Below are 27,081 nucleotides of genomic sequence, written 5' to 3' on the forward strand. Positions count from 1 at the left end.
TTTGAATAACAGGCACAAATATGAAATAGTGATTTTATACTAATTTATATTGTTTAGTGTTTTCCATAATTCAGAGAAATCATTCATTTTCATATTTTTATTTTCTTATATTGCAAAACAACATAGCATTTATTTTGGAATCAATGATAGATAAAAAATTTATTAAATTTCTTCATCCAAATTCCTTTTTATGCTCGCAAAATGTTTGTAATGCTTCTCATGTTTGGTATGCAGAATCAACATCTAGGCATTACTTACTTTTAATCTTAAAAACATTACTGCTCTTTAAGAGAAGTTGTTGCTTGACTGTTCTTATTTCTCTTATACAGTGTGTTAGGTCATTATATATATTGTGGTGCAATAATATATGTAGTGTCTTTTTGTCTTTCATATAAGCATTTGATATGAAATGGCATTTATCTCAGAGTCTCTCTCCTTGGCTTAATAAATAAAACTTTTTTACTGTACATTTATGAAATTCAAATATATTTATCATTAGAAAAATGTCCCCTTCATTCCTGAGACTAAATGAAGAGTGACCAACTCATTTTCATAACTTTCAAAATTAAAGTAATTCATTATTCCCACCCCCATATGAATACTCAACTGAAAAGCTAATAAGTTTGAGAATGCCAAGAAAAATAGTCTGTTGTCACAAATTCTGAAGTATATAAATCTTTTCACTTTTCTCTCTTAATCACAGTGGTAGGAAGGCAACTTTCCATGTATCTCCTTTTCTATTTTATTGACAAAGAATAGAGCAGAAAATTAGTTCTTAAGGATAAGGAAAAAATAAAAGGGAAGAGGAGTAGCATAGAAAATCCACTTAACTACTGATACATTTTTTCACACCCAAGAATTCTCTGATGGAGAATTCTAATTGTGGCAGTGAGATACTAGACCGAGAGAGAAGAGTCCAAAGGCACTCTTTGGACAAGTCATCAAGTAAAGATCTGGGAGCTGGAGTGAAAAAGAAGCCAAGATTATCCTGTCCATTACATCAAGAACTAACAAATCAACCAACTAACCACCAATGGCAAAGGAACACATCCTAATAAAAGTAGAAAAATAATGCTATTTTTTTTCTAAAAAAAAGCTCACACTGATTGTGAAATATTTGAAATGTCCTACCATTATTCTTTTAGACTAGAAGAAGCAAAGTGGAGTAGTAGGGAATTGAAAATGACCAAGTTCTAGTGAGTGGGTCATAGACCTGACTCGGGTGGAAGCAATGACATTCAAGTGGAAAGACTCCCAAATTTTCAGAATAAGAATGAGGGATTCTTTAAAAATCCAACTTGCCAGTTTCATTTACCAGCTTTTGAATTGGTCAGGTTATATGTTGTTTTATGCTAATTGAACATCTTCCACCATCCTGTCTAGAGTACTTGAGGAAATGATACATTAGAAATTCCAATTCCTGGCTCACTGTAGCAGGTAGAAGCAGTTACTATCCAAGTGAGATGCTTCATATGGGAGTAGGATGGGAACGCTTAGTGGCAGCAGACGCACAGGCATGATCTACTTTAACCAAAGGTAACAAATTAGCTGCCTACAGGCCAGATGTAGGCTACTGATGTGTTTGGTTTGAAAAACTAAATGTTTTTGAATTTAAAAATTTTGTTACAGCAAGAAATTGACTATTTTCACATTAAAAAATATAACTTTCCTATTTCTCTGAAAACATCCTAAATCCTAATAGCGTAGCTTCTCTGTAAGACAATAACCAGCCAGAGGTGTCTAGAGGTTGCCCCTGTGGACAGCGTAATCTGTTAATCTGCCATGGTTTCCAGCACTCCCAGTTGCCTTACATCAGCCAGCTTCATTCATTATGGTACCTGTCTGATGTCTTCAGGGGACTTTCACATGTATTCATTCAGTCAGTGTCCCATTTTTCTATCACTTGTAATTTCGGTTATTCTTACTGGCTGAAGCAACTAAAATTCCTGACTTTACCTATGTTCTAATTGCTAAGCATTTGTTTCTTTGATTATAATAGTTATTTCTTCTCAAAATTAATAGGGTCAAAACAACCATAATTATTGACTAAACCCCACCTGAATTTGATTTTTCCATATTTTCCTTTCCTTTGTTAGGGCACTGTCATCCTCTCTATCCCCTGCATTGGTAAACAGTTCATCCTGCCTCACCCATTTTAGCTTATTCAATAAAGTTTAACTCGTTCAGGAAATGTTTATGGAGTGCCTACTGTTGCCAGGCACCTTTAGAGTACTTGAGGAAACGATACGTTTAGCAATGGTCAAGACTGCTTCTAAAAATAAGCAAATACATACAAATAATAATGATCAGGTAATTATAAATTTTCATTAAGATTAGATGATATTCTAGAAAAAACTGCACAGCTCTTTTAGATTGGGTGGTCAGAGAAATTCATTCTGAGCAGGAATCATTCAAGCAGAAGTATACATTATAAAAAGCTGCTCATGCAAAGATGGACATGGGAAAACAATGCAATCCAAACGAACAGGGAGTGCAGAGTCCCAAGTTCTAGGACTTTAGTGTGTTCAAACAACATAAAACATATCCAGTATGAAGGGAAGAGAACTGTAAGCAGGGAAAACGATGATGGATGAGGTTAGAGTGTTAGCTAAGAGCCAAGTCACACAGGGCTTTGTTAATCATGTTAAGAAATTTAAATTTTATTCTAAGAGCAATGGAAATTCATTGAAAGGCTTTAGACAAGGAAGTGACATCATCTGATTTACATTTAAAAAGATCAGCATGAAAGTTAAGGAGGTCAGTTAGACTACTGCATTGGTAGCAGCAATGAAGGACAGGAGTGATATGACAGTAATACAAATGGAGGCATGTGTTTACACAGCAGGGTTGAAATAAGTCATCGGCGAGTAGAAGAGGAAAAGAACGCTGCCTAGATTTTCATTTTCTGCATTTGGACGATGAAAAGGCTGTGTTTAGACCATGTTTCGAGAGGACATTAGACAACCTGCCCAATGACGTCGGTCGGTCTGGTAAATATACTGATTGGGTTCTAGGGAGCAGTCAGAGCTGGCAATAGATACTTGAGAGTAATCACTATATAAGTAGACTTTAAAGCCATAGGACAAGATAAGGTCACTTAAGATCTCACAAGCATTGTGTGTTGATAAAGAAAAGGGCCAACTACGTTATGTCTGAACACTCCAACACTCAGATTTAAAAAATGAGACAGAGGGCTTCCTAGGTGGTTGAGAATCCGCCTGCCAATGCAGGGGACACGGGTTCGATCCCTGCTCCAGGAAGATCCCACACGCCGCGGAGAAACTAAGCCCGTGTGCCACAACTATTGAGCCTGCGCTTTAGAGCCTGTGAGCCACAACTATTGAGCCCATGTGCTGCAACTACTGAAGCCCACACACCTAGAGCCCGTGCTCCGCAACAAGAGATGCCACGGCAATGAGGAGCCCGCGCACCACAACGAAGAGCCCCCCACTCACTGCAACTAAAAAGAAAGCCCGGGCACAGCAAAAAAGACCTAACACAGCCAATAAATAAATAAATAAATTTATTTTTAAAAAAATGAGACAGAGAGAGGGAGGGAGGAAGAGAATGAGAGAAAATAAGCAAAGGAAACTGAGAGCTATCAGGGAGGAAAGAGGAAAACTAAGAGAGCCGACCTTACAGAAACCAAGAGTCCAAGAGCCACAAAGAAGAGAGGTTGGACAACTGTGTTGAAGGCTGAGTCGTCTGTATCTATCTCAAATGTTGAATTGCATTAACAAACATTATTTGAACATTTACTATATAGATATCATGCCAGGTACTCTGGGGAATAGTAACAAGAGACACAGTTGGCAACCTAAAGAATGAAGCCTCTAGATCAAAGTTTATTTCATTATTTACAAAGTCTACAGCAGCATCTATTTGTCACTGAAACTCTTGTGTGTGTGTAAGCCTAAAGTCATTGAAAAGGTGGTAAAGCCTGGCTTAAAAGCAGCACGGCTTCCAGATATGAGGGGGAAATGTAGGCTTAGACAAAGGGTACTTCATGACTATCAGTACAGCCTAATGAGAGACCACATAGAGGGCCTATCGCAATGCTTTTTGCAATATAAGATCCTAGGATCTTGGTACAACTCTGGGAGTTTGAGGAAAGCCCTACTAACGACTGAAATTGAGTTTCCCGTTGGGATTCAACTCAATTAAAAAAAGTGCTATTATGCTTAATAATGTTGTTTAAGCAAGTAGGGCATCAGTTAATTTTAAAATATAAAACTAAAGTTACAAGAGCAATCTTTACCTATATGTTGAATGACGTCTACGGAAAAACATTTAAAGAGCTTTTTCTTGAATGCAAAAGTACATACACATACACCGGACAATACTTACGAGCAGGCAGGGTTTGTGTGAATATCCAGCTTGAAGCATTGCCATAGCCGGCATTGGTGCTGGCAGCCACTTGGAATCGATACCACCTAAATTTCTTTAAATCATACACTGTCTCTTCAGTTAGGTCAGCTTCGTAAAGGTATTGAATTTTTTGATATTCAACACAGTCTTCAGATTCCCATTCTTTGCATTTTTGAGCCCGAAGTTGAGTGGTAATCTTGTAATTTTGGAAGTAGCCAAAGATAGTGTCAGGTCTCGTCCATGTCAATGTTGCACTAGTCGACTGAACGTTAGAAAAAGCAATATTTGTGGGAACACTGGGAACTAACAGTTAAAGGGGAAAAAATGGAAAACAATGGGAATTATCAAACACTGTGTGAACAGGGGGAAGAAACAGGATTTACGAATATTTCTTTACTCTGCACCTAGTGGTGATCTCTTATTACAACTGCCCTTAGATTAATATCCCCACATTTAATGAGCAGAAACTTAAGGTGATGCTTCAGAGAGAAATGTTTCAAAGGGTTAGGGCAGAGGTCCCAAGCCCTGGGTGAGCGAGCGAAGCTTCATCTGCGGCTCCCCAACCTCGCATGACCGCCTGAGCCAGCCCCAGCCCACCCCCTGTCCGTGGAAAAACTGTCTTCCGTAAAACTGGTCCCTGGTGCCAACACAGGTAGGGGACTGCTGAGTTAGGGGACAAGAGAATTGTGATGTTTCTATTCCTAATTTTGCTCCCAAATTCACTCACAAATTGCTCATAAAACTTTTTGTTTCCTTATGTAAGCACTAGTACAAAGGAAAATTGCATGCTCATATAATCCTATGCACTTTCTGAGGTATGGTCTGAGTTTTTAATATTCAGTTCCCAAGAAAGACATTCTTATATTTAAATGATTAGATAAACACAAGCACATCCTATAGATAGTAAATGCTGGTTATAAAATAATTTAAATGATTATTGAATGAATGAATATTTTATACAATTAGTTAATTTTTATCTTGCACATATTTAAAATTAGTGAAACCCTTTCTAGAACCTCATCAAGCACATTGACATTAATACACAGAATAAGGTATCTGTATATCACCTACCATCACATGATCCTATTTGGAGTCATTTATTACATTTCATATCAATCACTGGTTTGCTAAATGCATATCGTGTGTCAGACTCTGAGGCTGGTGTTAGGAAATGAATATATATATACACATAGGCTTATGTCTTGTTTTCAAGAAACAGCCACTTATTAGACAAGTAATATAAGCATGTTATGCTGAGAAATATAAAAGAACAATGAATTAAATGACACGGGAACTTTTTCCAACCGTGCCTGTCCTTGTATATGTGCCAGGACTTTTGCTCAGAAGGCTGAGATAGGGAGAATAGCAATGACTTGTGTGAAAATCACACGATTCATAAAAACTATATGTTACTGCACACATTAAAGATAAGAAAATTAATAAATAAATGAGTTGGAAAATTCATTCATAAAAAGCTCATTCATTTCTAAACAGCATATTAATTCAGATTTCAATAACTGCCTAATGAGCACTTAATTTATGCCACGTACTACCGGAGGTGCTGGGAATGCAATGAACAAAACAGACAAACGTCTCTACCCTTGTGTGATTTATATTCCGGAGGTGTATACACAAGTATAAATAAGTATTATGTACAGTATTCTGGATGATGATTTGTGTTATGGAAAAAAATAAGAAAGGGAAGAAGGAGAAAGAGTTCCAAGGGTAGGGAGATTTTAAACTGAGTAGTCAGAGAGAAAGCCTCACTGATTAGGAGACATGAAGTTCCTGATGAAGGTGGGGAAACTAACCATGTGAATTTTGGAGGAAGAACATTGCCAGCAGAGGGAAATGCATGATTGCAGGCCTATGTTGGAATCATGCCTAGTGTATTTGAAGAATAAAAAAAGAGGCCAGCGTGGCTAGTATGTGTCGAGGTCTGAGAAGAAACACTGAAGGCTCCATTGTATACGACATTGTAGAATTTTGTTCTGACTTCCACTTGAGCAGAGGAGTTAGAGGCTCTAAATTATGTTTTCACAGAATCACTCTAGCTAATGTGTTGAGAATAGACAAGGAAGAGAAGGGTGAAAATAGTGAGAGTAACTAGTAGGCTATTGTAATGTCAATACAAGAAATCAGGATGGCCTGGACCAGGATTGCAGCAGCAGAAATGAAAGGAAGTATTCAGATTCTGAATATGATTTGCAGAAGAGCCAGCAGGATTTGCTGATGTGTGACATGTGAGGTAAAAGAGAAAGGAGTATAAGAAAGCTCTAAGGTCTTTGGGTTGAGCTAACAGAAAGATGAAGTCACCATTAACCAAGAAGGGAATGACTGTGGAAGAAGTAAGCTTTGAGGAGTAAGATTAAGAATTTATTCTGAGCATGTTAACTTTGAAATGCCTATCAGATACCCAGAAGGAGATGCCAAATAATAGATGGATGCATGGCTCTGGAGTTCTATAAAGAGGTCTGGACTTGAGTTAAAAATTTGGATTTCCTCTTAATTTTTTACGAAATTATCTACAGACCTATTGCTTATATGTTTGCCTAAATCTGGAGGAAAAGAGAAAGTCTAATGCAATGGAAAACAAATAGTAGATTACTTAAAGCCATGTGATCAGATTCAATTTGTCTGTTTTCAAATACTAATATTAATCATCAAATCTTACTGTATTTAATTGAACAGTAACCTTTAAAAAAGTAGCTTTACAAACAGAACACTTGATATATGACTTACAACGCAATCCCTCTTCTATCTTTAGTTGTGCATAAGAGTAATTAGAGGAAAAGTTATTTTACAGAACAATTACCTTTATAGATGAAGGTTTAGAACTGGCTAAAAAATAGAATTTTCATAATTTATTGAAATCCCTCAGCCACTAAGTTTGAATTCAGACCAGTTGGAGATGAAACACATTTTCAAAATATTCTAACGCAAAGCAGAAAAATACAACTGATTTGGGGGTTCAGGAAAAATTTTAAGAGAAAAGTTTGTGAGAGATTTCACTAATTGTAAAGGTAGAGATTCAAGAAGGGAGGTGATGTGATCTAAGCCAAGTTTGACTATAGCTTATAATTCACATTGGCAATAACAAAAAGAAATAGTCTGGGGACAAACTATGTCACAGGATTATAGATAGATTGTCAGGCAATGGAAAGCTACCAAGGTGTCAGAATGAGATGTTCAGAAGTACATTTTATCAAGTCCAGTCTGATAATTGCAAACAGGAAAAGGGAAAAATTCATAGATCATTTGATTTGTTCAGCAAAGATGAAATAAGAAGATAGCAATAGGAAAGAAGTGAATATTTAGATCTATTTTGGTGGTAGAATCCATAGAACAGGCAAACGAATCAGAAGATCACAGAATCAGAATTTGAAGGCAGCTCAGAAATGATCTTGGTCAACCTGTCTTTTTATGTCTGACTTTTAAATTAATTAATTAATTAATTTTATTGGCTGTGTTGGGTCTTTTTTTGCTGTGTGCAGGCTTTCTTTTGTTGCAGTGAGTGGGGCCTACTCCTCGTTGTGTTGCGTGGGCTCCTCATTGCAGTGGCTTCTCTTGTTGCGGAGCATGGACTCTAGGTGTGTGGGCTTCAGTAGTTGCAGCACATGGACTCAATAGTTGTGGCTCATGGGCTCTAAAGTTCAGGCTCGATAGTTGTGGCACACGGGCTTAGTTTCTCCGCGGCATGTGGGACCTTCCTGCAGCAGAGATCGAACCCGTGTCCCCTACATTAGCAGGCGGATTCTTAACCACAGTGCCACCTAGAAAGCCCTATGTCTGACTTTTACAGAGGCAGACGTCCCCCAAGAATTTTGGTACATACACCTTCTTCCAGGTTTTTAACCTATCACTGATAGGTGCTGATGCAAAACAAAATTTTGCAGCTGTAATTAAGAATCTATCTCCTTTCTTCTGACTGCTGGCTTCGCGGGAATACGATTCGGAAGTTAAGGGTTTATGCAGGTGCAAAGCGCGCACACCAGGATAAACCAGCACAGTTTCCCAAGAAGTGCAGAATATGAACACAACTCAGCTCTCAGTGTCATTCAAGGATGTAACTGTGGAGTTCACCCAGGAAGAATGGAAGAAAATAGGCCCTACACAGAGGACCCTGTAAGAGGTGTGATGCTGGAGAACTACAGCCATCTTGTCTCATATATATGTTTAGAAATCCCTAAATAGGACAGATGCATTGGGAATGCACGGAAGGACGCAGTCATTCCCACAGAGAACCAGCTGAACACCAGCAGACGGCCTCGGACACCGGAAAGGGCTGCGGAGAACCTGACATAGCCGACTGAATATTCGTCTAATCCAATACTTGGACATTAGTCTGAGGCTTGGACAGTCTTCTATAAACACCTCTATCACCAGGACAAGCAACCCCAAAAGCTTGGACAACCATGAGGAAACAAAGAAACACCATGCAGGCAAAGGAGCAGGAAAAAAACCCACAAGACCAAATAAATGAGGAGGAAATAGGAAAAATGCCTGAAAAAGAATTTAGAGTAATGATAGTAAAAATGATACAAAATCTCGATAACAAATTAGAGAAAGTACAAGAAACAGTTCATAAGAACTCAGAAAAACAAACAGCAATGGATAACAAAATAACTGAAATTAAAAATACTCTAGATGCTCTAACCAGCAGAATGACTGAGGCAGAAGAACGAATAAGTGAGTTGGAAGATAGAATGGAAGAAATAAACACCACAGAGCAGGAAAAAGATAAAAAAATAAAAAGACTAGAAGACAGCCTCAGAGACCTCAGTGATAACCTTAAACGTACCAACATTCGAATTATAGGCATCCCAGAAGAAGAAGAAAACAAGAAAGGGTCTGTGAAAATATTTGAAGAGGTTCTAGTGGAAAACTTCCCCAACATGGGAAAGGAAATAATGAACCAAGTCCAAGAAGCACAGAGAGTCCCATACAGAATAAACCCAAGGAGAAATACACCAAGACACATATTAATCAAACTAACGACAATTCAACACAAAGAAAAAATATTAAAAGCAGCAAGAGAAAAGCAACAAACAACATATAAGGGAAAACCCATCAGGATAACAGCTGACCTTTCTACAGAAACTCTGCAGGCCAGAAGGGAATGGCAGGATATACTGAAAGTCCTGAAAGAGAGAAACCTACAGCCAAGAATACTTTACCCAGCAAGAATCTCATTCAGATTTGAGGGAGAAATCAAAAGCTTTCCATACAAGCAAAAGTTAAGAGAATTCAGCACCACCAAACCAGCCTTACAACAAGTGCTAAAGGAACTTCTCTAAGTAGGAAACACAAGAAAAGGAAAACACCTACAAATACAAACCCAAAACAATTAAGAAAATGGTCATTGGAACACACATGTCAATAATCACTTTAAATGTCAATGGATTAAATGCTCCAACCAAAAGACACAGACTGGCTGAATGGATACAAAAACAAGACCCTTCTATATGCTGCCTACAAGAAACCCACTTCAGACCAAGGGATACATATAGACTGAAAGTGAAGGGATGGAAAAAGATATTCCATGCAAATGGAAGTCAAAAGAAAGCTGGAGTAGCAATACTCATATCAGACAAATTAGACTTGAAAGTAAAGACTATTAAAAGAGACAAGGAGGGACACTACATAATGATCAAGGGATCCATCCAAGAAGAACATATCACAATGGTAAATATCTATGCCCCCAATATAGGAGCACCTCAATACATAAGGCAAATGCTAACAGCTATAAAAGGGGACATCGACAGGAACACAATTATAGTGGGAGACTTGAACACCCCACTTACATCAATGGACAGATCATCCAAACAGAAAATAAATAAAGACACACAAGCTTTAAATGACACAATAGACCATCTCGACTTAATGGATATTTATAGGACATTCCATCCAAAAACGACAGACTACACTTTCTTCTCAAGTGCACACGGAACATTTTCCAGGATAGATCACATCTTGGGTCACAAATCAAACCTCAGCAAATTCAAGAAAATTGAAATCATATTAAGCATCTTCTCAGACCACAACGCCATGAGACTAGATATCAATTACAGGAAAAAAACTGCAAAAAATACAAACACATGGAGGCTAAACAATTCACTATTAAACAACCAAGGAATCACTACAGAAATCAAAGAGGAAATCAAAAAGTATCTAGAAACAAATGACAACGAAAACACAACAACCCAAAACCTATGGGATGCAGCAAAAGCAGTTCTAAGAGGGAAGTTTATAGCAATACAGTCCTACCTTAAGAAACAAGAAAATGATCGAATAAACAACCTAACCTTACACCTCAAACAACTAGAGAAAGAAGAACAAAGAAACCCCAAAGTGAGCAGAAGGAAAGAAATCGTAAAGATCAGAGCAGAAATAAATGAAAAAGAAAGGAAAGAAACCATAAGAAAAATAAATAAAACTAAAAGCTGGTTCTTTGAGAAGATTAACAAAATTGATAAACCATTAGCCAGACTCATCAAGAAAAAAAGAGAGAAGATGCAAATCAACAGAATTAGAAATGAAAAAGGAGAAGTCACAACGGACACCTCAGAAATACAAAACATCATGAGAGACTACTACAAGCAACTATATGCCAATCAATTGGATAACCTGGAAGAAATGGATACATTCTTAGAAAAATACAATCTTCCAAGACTGAACCAGGAAGAAATAGAAACCATGAACAGACCAATCACAAGTACAGAAATTGAGGCAGTGATTAAAAATCTCCCAACACACAAAAGCCCAGGACCAGATGGATTCACAGGCGAATTCTATCAAACATTTCGAGAAGAGTTAACACCTATCCTTCTCAAACTCTTCCAAAATATTGCAGAAGGCGGAGCACTCCCAAACTCATTCTATGAGGCTACCATCACCCTGATACCAAAACCAGGCAAAGATGTCACAAAAAAAGAAAACTACAGACCAATATCACTGATGAATATAGATGCAAAAATCCTCAACAAAATACTAGCTAACAGACTGCAACAGCACATTAAAAAAATCATACACCACGATCAAGTGGGGTTTATCCCTGGGATGCAAGGATTCTTCAATATACGCAAATCAATCAACGTGATACATCATATCAACAAATTGAAGGATAAAAACCATATGATCATTTCAATAGATGCAGAAAAAGCTTTTGACAAAGTTCAACATCCATTTATGATAAAAGCTCTCCAGAAAATGGGCATAGAAGGAAATTACCTCAACATCATAAAAGCCATATATGACAAACCAAAAGCCAACATTGTTCTCAATGGAGAAAAACTGGAAGAATTCCCTCTAAGAACAGGAACAAGACAAGGGTGTCCACTCTCACCACTGTTATTCAACATAGTTTTGGAAGTGTTAGCCACAGCAATCAGAGAAGAAAAAGAAATTAAAGGAATCCAAATTGGAAAAGAAGAAGTAAAATTATCACTCTTTGCAGATGACATGATACTATATATAGAAAACCCTAAAGACTCTACCAGAAAACTGCTAGCACTCATTGATGAGTTTAGTCAAGTAGCAGGATACAAAATTAATGCACAGAAATCTCTTGCATTCCTATACACTAACAACGGAAGAGCAGAAAGAGAAATTAAGGAAACTCTCCCATTCACCATTGCAACCAAAAGAATAAAATACCTAGGAATAAACCTGCCTAAGGAGGCAAAAGATCTGTATGCAGAAAACTTTAAGACATTGATGAAAGAAATCAAAGATGACATAAACAGATGGAGGGATATACCATGTTCCTGGATTGGAAGAATCAACATCGTGAAAATGACTGTACTACCCAAAGCAATTTACAGATTTAATGCAATCCCGATCAGATTACCAATGGCATTTTTCACAGAACTAGAGCAAGAAATCTTACGATTTGTATGGAAACGCAAAAGACCCCGAATAGCCAAAGCAATCTTGAGAAGGAAAAATGGAGTTGGTGGAATCAGGCTTCCTGACTTCAAACTATACTACAAGGCCATAGTGATCAAGACAGTATGGTACTGGCACAAAAATAGAAAGGAAGATCAATGGAACAGAATAGAGAACTCAGAAGTAAGCCCAAACACATATGGGCACCTTATCTTGGACAAAGGAGGCACGAGTATACAATGGAAAAAAGACAGCCTCTTCAATAAGTGGTGCTGGGAAAATTGGACAGCAACATGTAAAAGAATGAAATTAGAACACTTCCTAACACCATACACAAAAATAAACTCCAAATGGATTAAAGACCTACATGTAAGGCCAGACACTATCAAACTCCTAGAGGAAAACATAGGCAGAACACTCTTTGACATACATCAAAGCAACATCCTTTTTGACCCACCTCCTAGAATCATGGAAATAAAATCAAGAATAAACGAATGGGACCTCATGAAACTTAAAAGCTTTTGCACAGCAAAAGAAACCATAAACAAGACTAAAAGGCAACCCTCAGAATGGGAAAAAATAATTGCCTATGAAACAACGGACAAAGGATTAACCTCCAAAATATACAAGCAGCTCATGCAGCTTCATACCAAAAAAGCAAATAACCCAATCCACAAATGGGCAGAAGACCTAAATAGACATTTCTCCAAAGAAGACATACAGATGGCCAACAAACACATGAAAAGATGCTCAACATCACTCATCATCAGAGAAATGCAAGTCAAAGCCACAATGAGGTATCACCTCACACCAATCAGAATGGCCATCATCACAAAGTCTGGAAACCACAAATGTTGGAGAGGGTGTGGAGAAAAGGGAACTCTTCTGCACTGTTGGTGGGACTGTAAGTTGGTACAGCCACTATGGAAAACAATTTGGAGGTTCCTTAAAAAACTACAAATAGAACTACCATATGATCCAGTAATCCCACTCCTGGGCATATACCCAAAGAAAACCATAATCCCAAAAGAAACTTGTACCATAATGTTTATTGCAGCACTCTTTACAATAGCCAGGACATGGAAGCAACCTAAATGCCCATCAACAAATGAATGGATACAGAAGATGTGGCATATATATACAATGGAATATTACTCAGCTATAAAAAGGGATGAGATGGAGCTATATGTAATGAGGTGGATAGAACTACAATCTGTCATACAGAGTGAAGTAAGTCAGAAAGAGAAAGACAAATATTGTATGCTAACTCACATATACGGAATCTAAAAATGGTACTGATGAACTCAGTGACAAGAACAGGGAAGCAGATACAGAGAATGGACTGGAGAACTCGAGGTATGGGAGGGGGTGGGGGGTGAAGGGGAAACTGAGAAGAAGCGAGAGAGTAGTACAGACATATATATACTACCAACTGTAAAATAGTCAGTGGGAAGTTGTTGTATAACAAAGGGAGTCCAACTCGAGGATGGAAGATGCCTTAGAGGACTGGGGCAGGGAGGGTGGGGGGGAATCGAGGGGGGGGCGTCAAGGAAGGGAGGGAATATGGGGATATGTGTATAAAAACAGTTGATTGAACCTGGTGTACCCCCCAAAAAAATAAAAAAAAAAAAAAAAAAAATCTAAATTGGTTTACTTTAAAAGAGGAGGAGATAATCCAGGAGGCCTGATTTTATAACGAGTCCTTTAAAACCAGAGAGTTTTCTTCGGCTAGTTACAAAAGAGGAAGTTAAATACTCTAAGCAAGAGATAAGATTCAGCGTACAAACATTTCTCCACTGCTGCCTTTGAAGAAGGAAGGGGCCACCTGATAAAGAGGACATCTCTAGGAGCTGGGAGGACAGCCCTTAGCTAACAGCCAGTCAGGAATTGGGATCTCAGTCCTACAACTGTAAGAAACTGAAGCCTGCTATGAAATATGTGAGCTTGGAAGAAGACCTGCACTCCACATGACAATACAGCCCATGGATACCCTGATTTGACCTTGTGAGACCTTGTGAGACCATGAGTAGAGAATTCAGGTACAGCATACCAGGACTCTGACCTACAGAACTGTGCTAATAAATGGGTGTTGTTTTAAGTCACTAAGTGTGTGATAATTCATGACATAACAATAGAAAACTAATACAACTCTCCTCTACCAAATGATCAAATCTTTACTTATCTAGCCTATACTCAAAATCTTGATGGGCTTTATTTTAAAATTGATTTCCGGATAGCTCTATTAGTTTGTACAGGCTTCATTATTTTGAACTGATATCTACTTTCCTATAAATCCTAGTTCTACACTGAAAACCCACCTCAAATAGGCCTAATGCTATTTTCATCTCCACTTTACCCCAACATATATACCAAAGCTCTAAAAAGGGTTTTATTCTGCAATAATATCAATAAAAAGATTGAGCAATTACCCCAAAATATGTATTTATATACATAAATGCCAACCTACATATTAGACTGTGTCTCTGAAGGCCTAGATTCTTAGAGCAAAATAGGCATTTAATAAATATTTTTGAAAGTATGAACAAATGAATAAGAGGGTATAACAGGAGACTTGACTTAAATAGATGGTAAGGAAAGGATTTCCTGATCAATTGTAATTTAATCAAGCTCTGACAGATAAGATGTAACTTCCCAGGTGAAAAACATCAGGATGTGTTAAGACTGTGAGGAAGAAGAGAACATGGTGTATTGGAAACACGTAAAGAAGGCTGCTAGGGCCACAAGGAGATGAATAGGAAGATAGAAAGTTGGAGATGTAGGCCAGAATCAGATAATGTCGAGCCTTGTAGACTGGATTCAAGATTTTTAGTTTTACCTTAAGTGCAGTGGGAATGCTTGATAAGTTTTATATTGACTTTTCATTTGCATTAAAACCAGACTCCGCTCTTCCCCATGAGAGCCAAGACTATGGTCCAGACATTTCCCTTTCTTTCCAGTCTGTCAATGACTACCCCTTTTGTGTTTCAATTTCCTTTACCTAGGGTTTACTAAGCAACTAGCGGTGGGAGGAAAAAAGGATGCATTAGCTATCCAATGAACGGGGGAAGGCAGAGGTGGCTACCCTTTCCCCATATTCCAGCAGGAGGGATGAATAGATGCCCATGGCTCTCTGACCAACTTTTCTATCTCCTCCAGTGTTTAGATTTTAGGAAAGAAGATTTTAGTGGCAAAGTTTGCCACACAGTAAAAAATTTTCAGCAGGTTAATATTGGTTCACAGAATCCACTAGACTCCAAATAAGTGTTACAGAGAAGAAAAGGTCTAAATAGGACAGTAATTCGACAAAGAAATTAGATCCATACAATAGTTCAGTTTTAACCTGGCTAAAGGAAGAGTAACAATATTTGCAATTGCTTTCCATATGACAGGCACAGGGATGGGCCTTGCACAGGACACCCAGACTCTGGTACTATGGGCACTCAATAAGAGTGGATTATGTGAATAAATCACGGTTCATGAAACAGTCCTTCGGTTTTCGTGTGATACAAAATTTTGTCCACATTTTTCACTCAAATGTATTCATAAAGATGAATCAGAAATAAATCTAATCCGAGGCCAAATATACAGCATAACTTGTGGACAATTTTTTTTAACAAGGCTACCTCAGACGAATGCATAAATGACCAGCAGTAAGCCTCATTTATATCCAGCATCTTCTCTTTTGATGAACTGTGTGTTGAACTAGACTATTTCAAGGCAACTGCCCTATTGAATTACAGATACAAAAAGGATTACACTCATTTTAGCATGGAGAATCAGATTTCCATTCTTTAAGAATGACTAAAAACCTCAAACTTTTTCTATCCACAGATGGTACTCATTTGAACACATCATTCCATGCTTCCTGGAATAATCATGCAGCTTGCTTAGATTTTCTAAACATGACTGAACTGTGATGAAGCGATCAACATTCTCTGCCAAGGTATTCCGTAAATTACATTTTTATTCATAAATTATTCTTATCGGTGAAATACTTTCATCATGGTTGAATTGAAAGTCTGTAGATCTATACAAGTAAAAATCTGTTACAGTTTTAATGCATGTCAGTTTTTAGTGATTATTAGTATATTCCACTTAAAGATGAAAATGTGTATAAAATGTAATTATTCTCTAAACTTCTGAATATCAAGTATTAGAAGCAGCTAACTTCTTATGATAGGAGGGTAGTTTGTATTGACTTCTCACTGACCTGGTTAAGTATATTAACATGGAAGACCAAGTTTCCTTAATTCTTTAGTCAAGACTATATACATTTATCTTCAAACACAGATATACTCTCTTTTAAGCAAAACAGATGTCTGAAAATTTTATATTTATAAATATTTATAAAACTTACAAAAGTATCAGCACAATGTTTCCTAGTTTATTAGGAATATTTTTGTCTCTGCTAATTTTGAACAAACACACAAGGTACAAATGTGTGATCTGAGCATACACAAACAAAAGTACAATTTACTAACACTAACATAATATGGATCAATATAAACACAGAAATGCCTGAAAAGTTGAGTGCAAAGAAAATTTTGCAAATCAGATATAAATCTTGCACTAACCTGAATTTAATCAATATCATTTACTAGACATGCAGATTGAGTGGTATAAACCCTTTTCAATAACATATAAAAGTAACTTAGCTAATAGAAACTATCACAAATAGAAGATGCCAAAAGGAAGGCTCAGTGGAAGGAGAGGATCTGGGAGCTGTCACTTGAAGGAACAATTGGTGAGATGAGGGAGAAATAATGTTTAAGTAGATTAATATAGGAAGAGATAAATGGCAACAAGATGCTTGTCTTGGTCTGGGAAGTATACCAAATTGAAGAAAAGAAAGTCTAAGGAAGTCCTAAGAAAATAGTTGGGGGAGCACTATCAAATGTGTTATTATTGAAAGGCACTGAAAGTTTGAGAGATGCATTTAGATGACTACAGCAGGACATAGAGAAAAACCAACAGAGATTCATTGGTGACGTACAAACTTAAAGAAAATCCTGAGCCTCCATATAGCTAGTTATTAGGAAATGGTAAATGTGATAGAAACTGGTTAGATACTGTATATATGCAGTACAACGTAGACTACAATAACAAAGAATAATTAGGAATAGATCTAAAAGGCAAAATAATAGCAAAAATGTGATGATTTACTGGGCAGAGAAAACTATAGGAGTAAACAAATGGAATAAACCCAGGAATTAGGTTACTAGATCAAATGTACACTGTACACTTGCTAGAAGTAGGCTATGATTTGGCTCTGATGTTACAGAAAGTAATACAAGGGGGAAAATTAAGACTGTAAATCTCTGTGACCATAAATAAAGACAAATTAAATGAACAAGAAACGTAGTAAGCTCTGATATTGAGATCAAAGATATATTTCTCCCCCAAATCACAGAAACAATACCATATAATTTAATAAACAATATCCTCAACATCCTTATATTAAATACTAAGTATGTTTAACTTGGCTCTTTCTTATAATGTCTCTCAATGTGGGTAGGTGGAATAATTACCAAACACATTTTTGTAAAACTATTTCTTCATAGGTTCTAATTATTCAGTTCAGGTACACTTCACTCTGTCAGTCTGGCTTAATCCAGAGATAGATTTTGGAGTGGCTGAAGCAAAATTTACCAAAATATGCTACATAAACGTGATTTTAGTTGATATTACAAAGCTGAGAATATGCAAAGACGCACTCTTATTAGTATGCCCAATTAAATCATTTTAAAGTATTCCATTTGCATGAAAGGGAACTGAGAAAATATCTATAAACAGGACTAAGGTTTTCTAAAATAATTTTTAAGTGTCTTGTCACAGTGCATGTATAGATGGACAATTGGGGATTCAAAATTCCATGGACCATAGCTATAATAATATTAGTTTTTAAACCAAATATTATTGAAACATAACTTATTTATAAAAATATCTCAGTAAAACTTGTGGGGGAAAATGTCACTTTTTTTGGGAGAACGCAACAAGGAAAATGATGATACATATTCTATTTGGAGGCAAAGTGAGCTGATTTGTTTTATAGAGCCATTGACAGCTCTATATAGCAAGTCGTCTCGTGAGAATATATATCAAAAATGACAACTTTGATTTGAAATAATTTATCACAAGCAGTTCTTAGGGGAATAATTATACAGCAGGATTAATCATCTATTAAGACCACTCTTATAACACCTGGAGTCTAAATTGAACCATTGACATTGATGAAGAAATGAGAAAGACATACTGGTTAGTGTTGATTTGCTCGAGGATGGATATGAGTAAATAAAATGCTAGTTTCATATCTTGTTAGCATGAATAAATAGAGCCATCTAGGGAGGAGAAGCTTAGGTTAGAGGAAGAGCTAGGAAAAAACAGTTTGGGATAAATATTTATATATAAGCTTTGAAACCATGAGAGTGAATGAACATTTAAGGGGGGTAGTATTTATAGTATCAGAATAGCAGATGATAAAAAAAAAATACTGAGTCTCTGTCAAGTCAGTAGTTAATCCAGGGTAAATTAGAATAGGAAAAAAAGATTATAAAAAACTCACATAAGCCAATAATGTCAGGCATACATTGGCACTTAAGAAATATTTAACAAATGAATAAATGAACAAACGAATGGATGGATACATGGATATATGGATGAAAGCATGGATTTCAAGAAGAAAATATCACCAACACCATCACTAATGTTAACTGATGAACAAATGTCACCAATGCTGATTATAATCAAATGCAACTTAAATCCATTCTTTTCTAAAGACCGGCTGTACAGAAAACCTTGATAGAGTAAACTATACAAAAGGAGTCCTGGATCTAAAGTTTGGGGAAAGCTCTGTAAGACAGAAGAAGTTGGATTTTTGAAGAATTCCATGAGAGAGAGAGAAAGAGAGAGAAAGAAGAGAAGAGAGAGAGAGAGAGAATAAAATGAAAGGAGAGATTTAAACAGAGAAGCAATTGATAGAGGAGAAAGGATCAAAGGATAGAGTGAGACTGGAGACACTGTGAAATAATGTAGCCAATAGAAAAATTCCAGATTGCCAAAATATTTTTAGGAACAAAAATACCGTTTAATCTAAAGTCATGTATATTATTGTAATGTAAACCCTTCCTCTAGGTACTCACAAAATGTTTGGTAAGGCTCTTATACATACAAGTGCACAGTGTGCCTAGAATTGTCAAAAATTTTTGAAGTAGTCAAAAATTTATATAAAAATATTCTATTATCCAAAACTAATAAGTTTGAGGGATCTGTTCTGATGATGCCAGAATAGCTTGTGTCACACTAATCCTTCTGCAGATAACAACTATAAACTCTGTGGGGGGGGGGGGGACAGTTTCTGGCTTCTGGTGTCAGGGAATGGGATGGAGGATTGCCAGAGTAGTTGAAGAAGGAACAAGCCACAAAGGGGTTAGACCCAATTCTGGGTGTAAACTCCCCAGAAATCCTTGGCCAACCTTATAATTGTGAAAGTATGAAGGACATGCCAAGAAGCAAAGTGGAAAGCAACAGATGAAAAACTTACTAGAAATTTTAGTTGCTTCCCAATGCAGAGGAGATAAAATTCAGAATTTGAATCCCACCAAATTAAGGAATTGGTCAACAGCAGGCAGGCCCCATTATAAAATCCCAAAAGGGCCATACATTTACTTTGCTTTATGTCCCAGGATTAAGGAATTCTTTCTATAAATAAGGTTGAAACCAAGGTCACACATTTACAAAACTATAATTCAGTAATTTAATGACCTATTAGAATAAAAAACCAACACCCTTCAAAAGAAGATAACAAAATCCAGTTTCTGCACAATGTCACCAACAATGTCCAATGTAAGTTTAAAGATAACTAGGCAGGCAGGAAAATTACTACCGACAGGAAAATGTGACTCGTAGTCAGGAGGAAAAACTGTTCTACAGAAAGAGATCACAGGATAATGCAGGTGTAGCAATTAGCATTAAATTAATTTAAAGAAACTACTGTAAATATTTTATTTGACTTAATGGAAAAAAAGCAAATGGGGAATTTCAGCAGAGAAATGGAAATAGGAAACCAAACTAAAGGGAAATTCTAGAATTTAAAAGTGTAATACCTGATATGATATGGGATTTGGCTAACACCAGATTAAAGAAGGCTGAATACAGTCAATGAACATTACATCACATCAATAGAACTGCAATCTACAGAACGAAGGAAAAAAAGTGAAAAAATTTAATAAAGCCTCAGTCACTTAACAGGTTAGAATTAGAGTCCCAGAAGAATAGAAGAGGGCAGAAAAATAATTAAAAAATAATGGTCCAAAATTTCTTAAATTTTATAAAACCATTAATTTACCAATACAAAACTAAGTGGGCCCACAGCAAAATAAATGCAACAAAACTCACACTAGCCATATTATTGTAAAACTGCTTAAAAGTAAAGATAAAGAAAAAAATCTTGAAAAGTGCCCCCAAAGTAATATTTCTTACACAAGAGCTAATGATATAAATGGTAGTTGACATTTCATCAGAAATAATGAGTACAAGAAGACAAAGGAATTACATCTTTAAAGAGAAAAATATTGGGTAGAGGGACTATCAACCCAGAATTTTATATCCACAGAAAAAATCTCTCAGTGAAAACAAACTAAATCTTTCTTCAAATAAGTAAAATCTGAGAGAATTTGATGCTAGCATACCTGCACTAGGATAAATTCTAAAGGGAGTTCTTTAGCTGAAAGGGAAATGATATCAGATGTAACTCATAACTACTGGAATAGAACACCAATATTAATTACATGGGAAATATATGGTCTTAATTTATTTAAATGTCTCCTGGCTCTGTAAGTAAAAATAATACCATAAATTGTGGAGTTTACAACGTAAATATATGTAAATCATTTAAATATATAGATATCAAATGTATGACAAAATATATGGAACTGTACTTTTGCAAAGATCATATACTTTATGTGAAGTTGTACAATATTAATTTAAATACAATAACCGAAGAAATTATATTGTAATCCCTTGAGCAACCACTAAAAATAATGACAAAGACGTATAGATAAAAATCCTATAAAGAAATTAAAACAGAAAGCTAAAACCAGACAGTTAACCCAAAGGAAGGCAATAAAGAAAGAACAGAGGAAAAAAAAGAGCTAGAAAAGAAATAGCAAATAGAACTAAACTAACTTAATAATGACTTTAAATATAAATAGATTAAATGCTCCATTTAGAAGACAAAGATTGTCAAGATAAAAATAAAAGACCCAATTATATGTTTCCCACAAGAGACATAATTTGTCCACCAGACACACAGTTTAAATATGATACAAATAACTCAAAAGATAGAAAAAAAAAAACAAAGCAAACAGTAAACTAAAGAGCATGTGCCTATATTAATATCGGACTAAAGAATCTTTAAGACAAGGAGTGTTCTAATGATAAAAGAAATACTTTATAATGATTAAAGGGTCAGTTAGGAAGTTACAATTATAACTACGTATGTGTTTAATAAAAAAACTTTGAAGTACGTGAACCAAATACTGACAGACTTAAAGAACAGACAAATCCACAATATATTTATAATAGTTTAATATTTCCTTATCAATAATTGACAGAATAATTTTTGCTGAAAAGTGGTAAGAATATAGATTTGCAAAACATTATCAGAGTGAACTAATACACAGAACATTATGGACAACTGAAGAATAGACATTGTTTCAAGTGTGCGTGTAAGAATATTCAACAAGATAAATGATATGCTAAGCCATAGAAATTGTCCCAACCAATTTTAAAAAATTGTGTTACAGACATATTCCCTAATCATAATGGCAATAAATTAAAATTGATGGCATGCAGATATCTAGAAAAGTCCAAATATTAGAAATTAAACATATTTTTAAATAACCACAGCTCAAAGAAGAAATTTCAAAGGAAATTAGAGAATATTTTTATTCATAGTAAAGTCAAAATTTGTGATATATAATTAGGAGATTTATAGCTGTAAATGATTATATTTGAAAGGAAGAAATGCTTAAAATCATTATGTAAAGTAAAATAAGCTAGCTACAAAAAGATAAATACTGTAAGATCTCACTTATGTGTGGACTCTTAAAAAAAAACTCATGGAACAGAATAGAACAGTGGTTGCCAGGGGCTGGGGGAGAGGAAGGGGGGTAGTGGGATGTTGGTCAAAGGGTACAACTTTCAGTTATATGAATAAGTTATGAAAAGCTAATGCACAGCATGGTGACTATAATTAACAATGATGTATTATATACTTGAAATTTGTGAAGAGAGTAGATCTTAAGTGTTCTCTCCACACACACACACACACACAAAAGGTAAATATGTGAGGTGGTGAATAGGTTAATTAGCTTGATTGGGGGAATCATTTCATAATGTATACATATATCAGTGCATTGCACTGTATATCTTAAATATACACAAGGTTTATTCATCAATCATAGCTCAATAAAGCTGGGGAAAAAAGACAGAAGTAAAGAAAAAGATTATGATCTATATCTTCATCATAAAAAGACAGAAAAAAGAGCATATTAAAAGCAAAATATTTAAAAGGAAGAAAATAATGAAGATCAGGATTAAATGAATTAGCAAATAGATAAATAAAAGAGAATATTAACAAATTCAAGTTAGTTCTTTAGAAAAATTAATAAAATTCATAAACACTTGTCAAGCCATATATAAAATTATACTGTATTTGATCAAGTGTGGCCCATCCCAGGAAGGTAAATTTCATTTAATATTAAAAAAATTAATCATATTATTTACCACAGTAACAGAATAAATGAGAAAAAAGCATATGATTGTGGGCATCTACAGACATCCTACAGCAAACATCGTACAAAATAGTGAAGGACAGATGCTTCCCCTTTCAATTAGGAACAAAGTAAGGATATCTACTTTTACTACTTCTATTTAATATAGTATCAGAGAGTCTAGCCAGTGCAATATAGTAAGAGAAAAAAGTTATAGGGTTTAGAAAGAAAGAAATAAAAATTACCCTAATTGTAGATGAAATGACGTTTTTAAATGTAGAAAATTCTAAAGCAATATATAACAAAAAACCTTCTGGGACTAATAAGCAAATTTAGCAGTTGTAGGATACAATATCAATAAACAAAATCAACTGCATTTCTAGATACTACTTCAAACAACTGGTGATGAAAAATAATTCTATTTCACATAACATAAAACATTAAATAAGAATAATTTTAACAAAAGACATGTAAAATTAATTTGCCAAAACTACAAAGCACTGCTGAAAGAAATTAGAATCTAAAAATGGAGACATATACCATGTTCATGGATCACATAACTCAGTATTAAGATGGCATTTCTCCCTGAATGCATAAGTAGATTAAATGCAATCCCAATGAAAATGCTGGAGAGGGTGCGGAGAAAAGGGAACCCTCCTGTACTGTTGGTGGGAATGTAAATTGGTACAGCCACTATGGAAAACAGTATGGAGGTTCCCTAGAAAACTAAAAATAGAACTATCATATGACCCAGCAATCCCACTACTGAGCGTATACCCTGTGAAAACCATAATCCAAAAAGAAACATGTACCATGATGTTCATTGCAGCACTATTTACAATAGCCAGGACATGGAGGCAACCTAAATGTCCATCAACAGATGAATGGATAAAGAAAATGTGGCACACATATACAATGGAATATTACTCAGCCATAAAAAGGAATGAAACTGAGTTATTTGTAGTGAGATGGATGGACCTAGAGTCTGTCATACAAAGTGAAGTAAGCCAGAAAGAGAAAATAAATACTGTATGCTAACTTATAAATATGGAATCTAAAAAAATGGTACTGATGAACCCAGTGATAGGGCAAGAATAAAGATGAAGATGTAAAGAATGCACTTGAGGACACAGTGTGGGGGCGAAGGGGAAGCTGGGACGAAGTGAGAGAGTAGCACTGACATATATACAGTACCAAATGTAAAATAGCTAGCTAGTGGGAAGCTAAAGCTGATGCATAACACGGAGATCGACTCAATGATTGGCGATGACTTAGAGGGGAGAGATAGGGAGGGTGGGATGGAGTCACGCGGGAGGGAGGCCATATGAGAATATATGTATAAATACAGCTGATTCACTTTGTCGTACAGCAGAAACTGGCACAATAGTGTAAAGCAATTGTACTCCAATAAAGAGCTTTAAAAAAATGCCACAGGGTTTTTGGTAAAAATTAACAAGGTGATTCTCATCATTAAAATTTATATGGAAATGCAAAGAACTAAAATAGCTAAAACAACCTTGAAAAAGATTAAGATTTCATTTTTAGAACCTACACTACCTGATTTCAAGATCTGTTTGTTATAAAACTGCAGTAATCAACACAGCATGGTATTCATAAAAATAGACAAATCAGTGGAAGAGAATATATTCCAGAAAGAGATTCAAGTGCATATGATCAACTGATTTTTGACAAAGCTACCAAGGTAATTCAATAGGGAAAAAGAAAGTCTTTTAAAATAGCTTTGGAAAAATTGAATAAATATATTAAAAAGGAGCTTTAAATCATACCTCATACTACACATACATACAAAATTCGAGATGAATTACGGATATAGATATAAAAGCTAAAACTAAAAAATTTCTAGAATAAAAGACAGGATAATATCTTCATGATCTTGAAGTAGACAATATTTCATAGTACACAAAATGTACTAATGTGAAATTAAAAATTGCTACTTTGGATTTCATCAGAATTAATCTGCTTATCCAAAGGTACCATTAAAAAAACAAAAAGTCAAGCCATTGACTAAGAGATATTTGTTATACATACATCTAATACAGGATTTGTATTCAAAATATATAAAGAATTCCTATAACTCAACACTAAAAAGAAAAGCAACTCAATATTAAATGGACAAAGTGAGAGAGTAACATTGACATATATACACCACCAAATGTAAAATAGATAGCTAGTGCAAAGCTGCTGCATAACACAGGGAGATCAACTTGATGATGGGTGATGCCTTAGAGGGCCAGGACAGGGAGGGTGGGAGGGAGTCTTGGGAGGGAGGGGATATGGGGATATATGTATAAATACAGCTGATTCGCTTTGTTGTACAGTAGAAATTGGCACAACAGTGTAAAGCAATTATACTCCAATAAAGAGCTTAAAAAATTAAAATTAAAATTAAAAATAAAATATATGAACTAAAGACTTGAATGGAAACCTCTCCAAAATAATAAAACAATCCTCACTTTGCAAGTTCTAATATGCTTGAATTTCTGTTTTTATGGTTTAATTAAACAACACCTGTCTGCCAATAATGGGTTAAACTTTGTTACCTTTATATATTAACTATGATTTCTAATGTAAATTATAGTGTACTAAATGTTATTTTTGTTGCTTTTTCATTTCCTATATATTTATAACTGACAGTAAGAATTTTCAATGTAGTGACAAAAAGTTTTGAAGGTTCTGGAATAATCATCATTTTCCCTATTGATTATTAAGGATGCTTTGCACACATTTTACAGACAGTTTTACAGTCATTTTTATGGTCCCACACTACCAGGTAAAGCAAAGACTGACTTTATACGAATTATCTATAACCATGTTAAAGGATTTAACATCATTAGTCATCACTGAAATGAAAATTAAACTTACAATAAGACAGAAGTTCTTTTATACCAGCTAGACTGTCTAAAATTAAAAAGACTGATAACACCAAATGCTGCTGATACTGAGAAATAATTGGAACTCTCATACAATGCTGTTGGGTGAGTATTTAAAATAGTACAACCACTTGAAACACATCAGTTTCTTAAATAAACATGCATCTGGACTATGACCCAGCAAGTCCACAAAAAAGTTTTATACCAAAGTATCTATAGCAGTTTTATTCATAACACTTAATTTGGAACAAACCATATGTACATCAAAAGAAAACAGACACACAAATAATGGGATATTAAAATGATGGAAAATAATTCAATAATAAAAAGAACAAATTACTGAAACCCTCAACAACATGAGTTTCACAATTATATTGAAAGAAATAGACCAGATATAAAAGGGTACATATAGCTCAAGAACAACTGAAAGTAATCTATGTTGATTGAAATCAGGATAGTAGTTGCTTTGGGGAGCGGGTGTCCAAGGGAATTTCCTGTGGAAGATGGAAGTATTCTATATGTTGTTGAGTGGTGGTTACATGGCTGTATGTATGTGTGGAAATTCATTTAACTGTACAATTAAGTTCTGTGCATCTCACTATATAAAATAATTTCCAAAAAAGAAAAAAATTTCCCATAATTAGAAAATGTTAAAGAATGAAAAGAGCTTTCCCACTTAAATGTAACAATAATATTCAAAGTAAGTTATACATTTACATATCAACAGAAAGTTAAAATACTAGAAACTAATACTTTCTAGCTAATATAAATCTAGACATTATGGACAAAATTATGAGCTTTATTGTATTTCTCATATATCCATACTAGAAAAGAAGCCTTATAGATTAGTCCGAGTATGTCAACAACTACTTTTAATTCTCTTTTTGTAACTGTTCAATCTTCAGGCAAATTTCCCAACAGTACTTGTAAGAATAGCATTCTATCCAGCTTCTAGGGAGTATGTCTCACACAGCTAATAATTTCTCCGTAATAACATCCTAAATACAAAGTTAGTTTTAAATTTCAAGGCTAAACTTTAAAAAAGTGAGGCTGTCATACATAACAAATATTAATGTAGTTACATTTTAAAAATTACTAACGGAATCTTGGCTTTTAAAAAATCCTATCTAAGGACACGGGGTTGGGGGGGTGGGGTGAAGGGG

General features: G+C 35.3%; 1 protein-coding gene across 1 annotated transcript in view; it reads right to left on the reverse strand.

Moving 5' to 3' along the window:
* Positions 1–27,081, reverse strand: part of PTPRQ (protein tyrosine phosphatase receptor type Q) — a 197,521-nt gene that overhangs the window by 84,549 nt on the left and 85,891 nt on the right. The window contains exon 26 of the mRNA XM_057740406.1: positions 4,348–4,671. Within this exon, the coding sequence (XP_057596389.1) occupies positions 4,348–4,671 (324 nt within the window). The remainder of the gene's footprint in view (positions 1–4,347; positions 4,672–27,081) is intronic.

The sequence above is a fragment of the Hippopotamus amphibius genome, chromosome 7, assembly GCF_030028045.1.
Source record: "Hippopotamus amphibius kiboko isolate mHipAmp2 chromosome 7, mHipAmp2.hap2, whole genome shotgun sequence".
NCBI classification, from domain to species: Eukaryota; Metazoa; Chordata; class Mammalia; order Artiodactyla; family Hippopotamidae; genus Hippopotamus; species Hippopotamus amphibius.